The sequence below is a fragment of the Myotis lucifugus genome, unplaced genomic scaffold, assembly GCF_000147115.1.
Source record: "Myotis lucifugus unplaced genomic scaffold, Myoluc2.0 scaffold_212, whole genome shotgun sequence".
In the NCBI taxonomy this organism is placed as follows: Eukaryota; Metazoa; Chordata; class Mammalia; order Chiroptera; family Vespertilionidae; genus Myotis; species Myotis lucifugus.
In genome coordinates this window covers 21,232-28,793 of record NW_005871260.1, presented here as the reverse complement: position 1 = coordinate 28,793, position 7,562 = coordinate 21,232, and the positions used below count along the sequence as shown (strand labels likewise).

Genomic DNA, 7,562 nt, shown 5'->3' with positions numbered 1-7,562 from the left:
AAATATATGTCAGCTGGGTTGGTTTCTCCTGAGGCGTCTCTCTCCTTGGTTTGCAAATGGCCATCTTCTCATTGGTCCTCACATGGCCTTTCTTCTGTGTGTGTGCATCCCTGGTGTGCACGTGTCTACATTTCTTCTTCATATAAGGACACCAATCAGATTGGACTATGGCCCCACCCTTATGGCCTCATTTAACTTAATTGTCTTTTTAAAGGCTCTGTCTGAAAATATAGTCACATTGGGAGTGAGGGTTTCAACAAATGAATTTTGGAGGGATACAATTAGTCCATAACATACCTAACATTATGATACAAAGTATAAAACCAGATATGAAAACCTAGATGTGAAAGGAAGGGAAAGAGAGAGAGAAAGAGGGAAAGAAGGAAAGGAAAGGAAAAATGGGAGGGAGGGGAGAAGAAGAAAGAAAAAAGAAAAAAGGTTTTTCATTTTAAATAAAAAGACTAATTACCTAGGAAATAAATTTTAGAACTGCTATCTTTCAATGTGTTTCTTTTATCAATTTTGAAGTTAAAATCTAGTTTCCAATGTGATGCTTATATTTTAATTTTATGCATTTGTACTATCATTCAGTTAAAATGAAGTCTATATTTCTGGCAGTTGATTCTTCCCACACCTGGGCTGCCTCATTTATTCCATTTCTTCTGTGAATTTTAACTTTGATTCCTGGTGTAAAGGAATATTTCTCAGGGCCTGCTAACTTTTTCTCAACCAAGGCAACCAGCTGGCCTCTACAGGAACTTAATTCCCACCTATTTTAAGTCATAATAACATCATCCACCTGCATCAGTTAGGAGTTGAATTCCCCTCCAAATAAAAGAAAACCAAAATGTTGGTATTTAAACAAGACACAGGGTTGCTTTTCTCCCGCTGCAGTAAAGAGCCTGGAGAAGGCAGGTAGCCCATGGTATCAGCAGGACCAGGCATCTTCCTATCTCCGACTAACTTAACCTCTCTTGTGTCTGCATGGCCACTGCCTTTGTTGTAACTTTCATTAGGCCTGAAATATTTACTTCCTCATCACCTACTCTGAGTATCTTACCACTCCATATTGCTATCAATGATTCCTAGAAAACTAAATCTACTATTACCACTCCCTTTAAGAAAAACTCTTTTTGTGGTTCTCTATTATTTTAGGATAAAGTCAAAGATCCTTAGCTTGAACACAGAGTCCTGCACGGGGGGTATGGCTCAGTGGTTGAGCATCAACCTGTGAACCAAGAGGTCATGGTTCAATTCCTGGTCTGGGCGCAGGCCTAGGTTTCAGGCTTGATCCCCAGTGTAGGTGGTGCAGGAGGCAGCTGGTCAATGATTCACTCTCATTGTGATGTTTCTTTCTCTCTCGCCCTCTCTCTCTCTTCCTCTCTGAAATATATATATAAAATAAACTATAGAGTCCTTCAACTATCTTATCAATTTCATCTCCTGACACTTCATTGCAATATCTTCACTACAAATATCCTGAACATCTCAGAGCTTGCTAAGCAAGCTGTGGTCCTTGGTACCTTCATAGCTCTAGGTGTTTTGATGTAATAATCCACCTCTTCCTGTATCAGTTGCAAACAGTTGAAAAATAGGAATTGGAGTCAGCTACAGATTAAAATAACTTTTTTATTTTATTTTTTCTAGGAAAGCTGGATTGGCTGCACAGCCAAAATTAGCATGGTTATTTCCCTAACCTCAAGCCAAGTCTAGACACTGAGACTGACATGAGGGGGAAGTCAGTCTACAAAGCAAACCATGACCCAGCACATCAGCTGAAATTGGTTCAGCTGAACAGGACTTAAAATTCTAACATTAGTATCTTAGATCGTAAAGAAGTAAGCATTTCAGAGCTGGTATAAAATTCACAACATCCATGTTCTTGAGTATGTATTCTCTACCAAGCTTAGCGCCCAGCTTCCATCCTTAGGTTTGGGCTCAAGGGCCCATTACAGGGTCCAAGATGGTTACTGGGGCTCCAGCCATTTCATCGACATTCTAGGCAGCAGGACAGAGCGTTGTAATGAACCTTCCAGAAGTTCCATTTAGATATCATTGGCCAGACTGTTCTACAGAGTTAGCCCAACTTCAAGAAAGGCTAGGAGATATAGTCTTATCTTGAGCAGTAATATGTCCATCCCCAAACTGGTATTCCAGGACTAAGAATAAAGAGAAAAGATGGATGTTTTGATGGCCAGGTCAGCTAATGACATGGTCTTGGTCTTCCTGCCCCTCTGAGCTCAGAGAGCCCAAGAGTGGGACCCAGTTTTGTTATGTCCCAGAGCAGCAGCCGTGGGAGAGAATGAATCCAAAGAAAGCCAAGAGGGGTCAAGTGTACATGCCCAGTGCTCTTTTCCAAAACTTGACAATTAGGTAACCACAGCTCCTCCTGTGGGGAGGAGTAAGTACAGGTAGTAAGGGGGCTGTTTTTGGAATATTCCTGGAATGCTGCTTCCTTGTTGGGAGTGAAGCAGAAACTCACTGATGGAACAGAAGGGCAGGGAGCGGGGTTTACCCTGACAGTGCCTTCCCCGGCCTCTCCTGCTGGGCTTTACTGCCTTACCCAGCACCCCTACTGTACAGGCCAGCTCATCCTCCAACTCTAAGTTCGATGTCACCTTCCTATGGCACCTTTCATGACCCACATTCCCACCCCCAAACAGGTCTCACTCTTGCAATCAGTGTGTTCAGACTAAAGAGATAACATTTCTGTGCTATTGGAATGCTTATTTCTATGACTGCGTCTCCTTCTCTCACTCCCATGCGTATTCTAAGCCACGCAGTTGGAGAGTGTCTTTGCGTTTCAGCACCTCGTATAGTACCTGACCTTTGGGAGACACTCAAACACGTACTGAATGAGTGATGGTGAGGCTCTCCTCCTTGCCTGCTCTCCCTTTTACAATGAGAAAACTGAGATCTTGAAAAGTTGAATGGCATAGTAAATAATAAAAGTCATGGACATCTATGTTCATGATAACCTCACTGTGTTCTGGGTACTTTTATAAGTGTTCATATATGTTCTTCTCCTTCATTCTCACACCGGCTTGGTGATGCATGTGTCATTGTCCCCGAGGCAAAGTGGCCAAGCCCCCAGGGTGAGAGAGTAACAAAGATGGGATTTGAACCCAGGACTTTCCTAACTTCAGTCCTGTGCCAGCATAGAGTGGACCAGGCCGCAGTCTTCTGGGTCTATGCCTGACTTGAAGCTATTCAAATTTTATCCCCTTTTCATGCCTGCTTTGCTGTAATGCAGTAATGATTGAATAGTGCTTACGAAGACAACTCATTCTTGGTGTAGATACATGTGCCCGCCAGTGTGGCATTTGTCTAGTGACGATGCTGCACATCTGCTCATCCTACCCTCTTGCCCAAGTCACCAAGAACCACTTACAAACAACAGCTGGAGGGAAATAAGAGAGTTATTTTGCTCTAGCTGGTTTGGCTCAGTGGATAGAGTATCGGCCTGCAGACTGAAGGGTCCCAGGTTTGATTCCAGTTAAGGTCACATGCCCGGGTTGTGGGCTCGATCCCCAGTAGGTGGCATGCAAGAGACAGCCAATCAATGAGTCTCTCTCATTATTGATGTTTCTATCTCTCCTTCTCCTTTCCTCTCTGAATTCAATAAAAAAATATATTTTAAAAAGTTAATTTGCCCAGTTTAAAACCTGTTGGAATTTCCCTGGGGAAGAGAATGGTCCTGTGGGTTAGTGCTGATCAGAAAGGGTTACCCCAGGAGGACACCACCATACAGCATTCGGCTCTCAGCAAGTCTAGGCTGGTTGAGGAAAGTACAGGCTTCGCCTAACACTTTTTGTATCATAACAAGTGAGACTTCCTGTACCTGGGGGATGGATGGTCAGAAGAAGGAAAAAAATCGCCTGTCAGAGGAGCCGGGAGAGACACAGTGTTGCTGGTCACACCCCTTCTAGAAGGGACTCGTGTGTGTCCCCTTCATCCACCACTTTTGACAGAAAACTGCACATTCATCACACAAGATTTCTTCCCAGGTGGCTAGCCACACTCCTGCAGTTATCCGGGAAAGAAAATGGGATATTGAACTGTAGATCTTTCCCTGGCTCCGAGGACTTGGAATCCTTGGTGCCCTCCATCATGGATGCTCCATCGTGCGGCTGTGGGCACTCCCTGCTCTCCCGAGATCAGATCCTTTCATCAGAGCTTTGTCTTCTGGACACCCTGCTTTCTCCCGCTGTAGCCAAGAGGAAGGATGGCACTGTGCCAGCTGACAAGTGGAGGGAACATGAATGAGAAAGACAAAGCAGGGCTGCCATGGAGACAGTCCTCTTCCATGGTCCGGTCATTGAACAGGATGTGAAAATAGGCCGAGGCCTATTTGCTATATTAAGTGGAGGGGGTTGTTGTTGTTGTTGTTTGTGTGGTTTTTAAAAAATCTATTTTTATTGATTTCTAAAAGGAAGGGAGAGGGGGAGAGAGATAGAAACATCAATGTGAGAGAGAATCATTGATGGGCTTCCTCCTGCATGCCCCACCCTGGGGATCAAGCCTGCAACCCAGGCATGTTCACTGACGGAATCGAACCATGACCACCTGGTTCATAAGTCAATGCTCAACCACTGAGCCACACCGGCAGGGCTATCAAGTGTTTTTAAACACAGTAAGAAACCCATGTTTTATTGCAATCCAGGACACACATGTAAACACACACACAATAGGTCACAACCTGAAGGGTGGATGGAGCAGTAGTGGCTACAGCACAAGCTATAGAGTCAGACCTGCAATGAGCCCCTGCTCTCCCACTGAACCCCCAGAGGAATTTTGAAAAGCTGCAGACCCCATCACACATTTATAATTGTCACCTAAAGGTTTTCCTCCCCAAATTTAAATACTTGCAAAGACTAGAATTTCCCGTTTACTGTAAATATGTTATAATACATGTCAAAGTACAGAGCCAAAAATTTAGCTCAGATTCATAGACAGTGTTCATTATATAAGCTAATTGCCAAAAATATCCCTCACTGTCTCCCCCATCAAGCTAATCAGACTTAACTCCTCATCAGAGAGGAAGTCAATCTTCATTTGCAAAAATTCAAATAAACACACTAAAGTGCCCACCTCCCCACACTTCTGACTCTGACTCTGAGAGGCAGAGAGGCCAATGGATGGGAGAGGTCAAAGCCTGGCCTGAGTCTGTACCTGGTTGACATAAAGCTCTGCTCCTCAGAGACCTTCCCTCAGGAACAAGCCTTTCTTTTTTTAAAATGTTTTTAATTGATTTCAGAGAGGAAGGGAGAGAGAAGGAGAGAAACATCAAGGATGAGAGAGAATCACTGATTGGCTGCCTCCTGCACTGCCACCACTGGGGATCAAGCCTGCAACCCGGACATGTGTCCTGACTGGGAATGGAACCGTGACCTCCTGGTTCATAGGTCCATGCTCAACCACTGAGCCACACCAGCAGGGTGCAGGAGCAAGCCTTTCCCAGTTACTTCTAGATTATTTCTATCCCAGGCCCAAGCTCCTTCAAAGGCTTGAGGTGGATGATAAATGCCATTCCTTTGTAAAGAGGCAGAAAACAACTGTGAGAGGGGAGGGAGAGGGAGAGCTGGGAGACCTCAGACTCCTGGTGCTTCCTCAGCCAAGTCGGTTTTGGGGTCATGCAACTTGATGATCTGAAAACTGATTCTCCCAAATGTGTGACTGGAACCCCCAAGAAATTATGCAAATAGTCCTAGGTGCTTGAACCACTGTTCTGAGTCTTTAGTATCCTCATCTGTAAAATGCAAATAGTGATAGTACCTACTTTCAAAGACGGTTCAGAAGAATACATAAAGGCTGTATATACAAAGAAAGCCCGTATTGAAGTTCTGGGCGCAGAATGAGTACCCACTTTGTGCTCGCTGCTGTTATGGTTGTTGCTGTTGTTATTCGATCCCTCTGCTTGATAACAAGGCCATTTCTCACTGGATTAAGTAATCCTCAGGCCTGTCCCTCACATTTGTGCCCACAGCCCATATATCCAAGCTCTGTCCGCACATCTGCAACTAGCAGCCCCTTTGGCCACTTCTTGGGTCTGGAACCTACATCTTGTAGCAAATTCCACTCTCAGGTCACACTTGGATAAGAAGCCCTCACATACCTCGGAGGTTGCCTGGGCAGGAAATTCAGGATTCTGACTTTCTGGAACTTGCTCTAAAAGGGGTTGGATATAAGTCTGCTGGGCATATCCCCCCGGCCCAATAGATTTCTTGCCCAGATAGAGTAGGGCAGGAGCTACACAAAGCACAAGCCCAGCGCAGCGGCCCCTCCTGCTTGGGTCTAAAGGTCTTACCTCACGGATGTTGTTAATCAATTGGGCTAATGTGTGTGGATGCGTTTTAAATGTAAGACTTTAGTGTTATCTTGATGGCCTTTATGACCCCAAATTCCGTTAAAGTCAACCCCCTTGAACAAACGGATGGAAACCACAGAAAAAGACAAGTTAGGAAGCAGACCTCACTGGAGGGCCTCAGGGGCAGAAGAGAATGCCTTGTCTTTGGTTTCAGGGCCCGGCTTTCAGGCCTCGGGATACAACTTCAACACCTACGACTGGAGGAGCTCGAAGCAGAGAGGGAGCTTGTCCCCAGTCACTAAGCCTCGGAGCCAGACTTACCCCGACGTGGGGCTGAGTAACGAAGACTGGGACCGCTCCACGGTCAGCGGGTAAGGCTCATCTACCGTGGCCCTGTCCCGACTGCTTTGTGTTTGGGGGGCCAGATCTGAACCTCTATGTCCATTGGCACATGTTTCCAGCACTGGCTTCCTGAAGCTGCTAGAATCGGCCATGCTGGCCTGGTGGCCGGATTCTAACACTTGTGCCTGCCCAGTGGGAACCTGGGCACCACCACACAACAGGGCAAGCGCTGTGTCCCCTAAAGAAAACAACAGCACGTGGGGAAAATCTACCTCTAAGGACCGTGGCCTCACTCTGTGACTAGTTCCCTCTCCTTTCATTTAAAAGGTAGTTTCACATCAACTTCTATTTTTTAAAAAGATACACCTAGGGTCCCATATTTTTTGCTAAGATATATTTTAGCATTGTGTTCCTTACCAAAATAAGGAAATTTATAAAAAATGATAGCACTTGATCTATACCAGTGATTTTCAACCCTTTGTATCTCATGGCACACATAAACTAATTACTAAAATTCTTTGGCACACCAAAAAATATATTTTTTGCCGATATGACAAAAAAAATAGGTGTCATTTTGATTTATTCACACTGGACGGCTATTGTGGTATTGGCTGTTGTCATTTTGTATTTGACAATCTAAGGCAGTGGTTCTCAACCTTCCTAATGCCGCGCCACCCTTTAATACAGTTCCTCATGTTGTGGTGACCCCCAATTTCATTGTTACAAATTGAACATAATTAAAGCATAGTGATTAATCACAAAAACAATATGTAATTATATATGTGTTTTCCGATGGTCTTAGGCGACCCCTGTGAAAGGGTCGTTCGACCCCCCCAAAGGGGTCGCGACCCACAGGTTGAGAACCGCTGATCTAAGGGAAAAGAGGTCAGTGCCCCTGACTAAATAGTGTTAA

General features: G+C 44.9%; 1 protein-coding gene across 2 annotated transcripts in view; it reads left to right on the top strand.

The window, feature by feature from the left end:
• GRIP1 (glutamate receptor interacting protein 1) overlaps positions 1-7,562 on the top strand; it is a 257,964-nt gene that overhangs the window by 229,237 nt on the left and 21,165 nt on the right. For both annotated transcript variants that reach the window (XM_023761662.1, XM_023761661.1), the window contains exon 19: positions 6,522-6,678. In XM_023761662.1, coding sequence (XP_023617430.1) covers positions 6,522-6,678 — 157 coding nt within the window. The remainder of the gene's footprint in view (positions 1-6,521; positions 6,679-7,562) is intronic.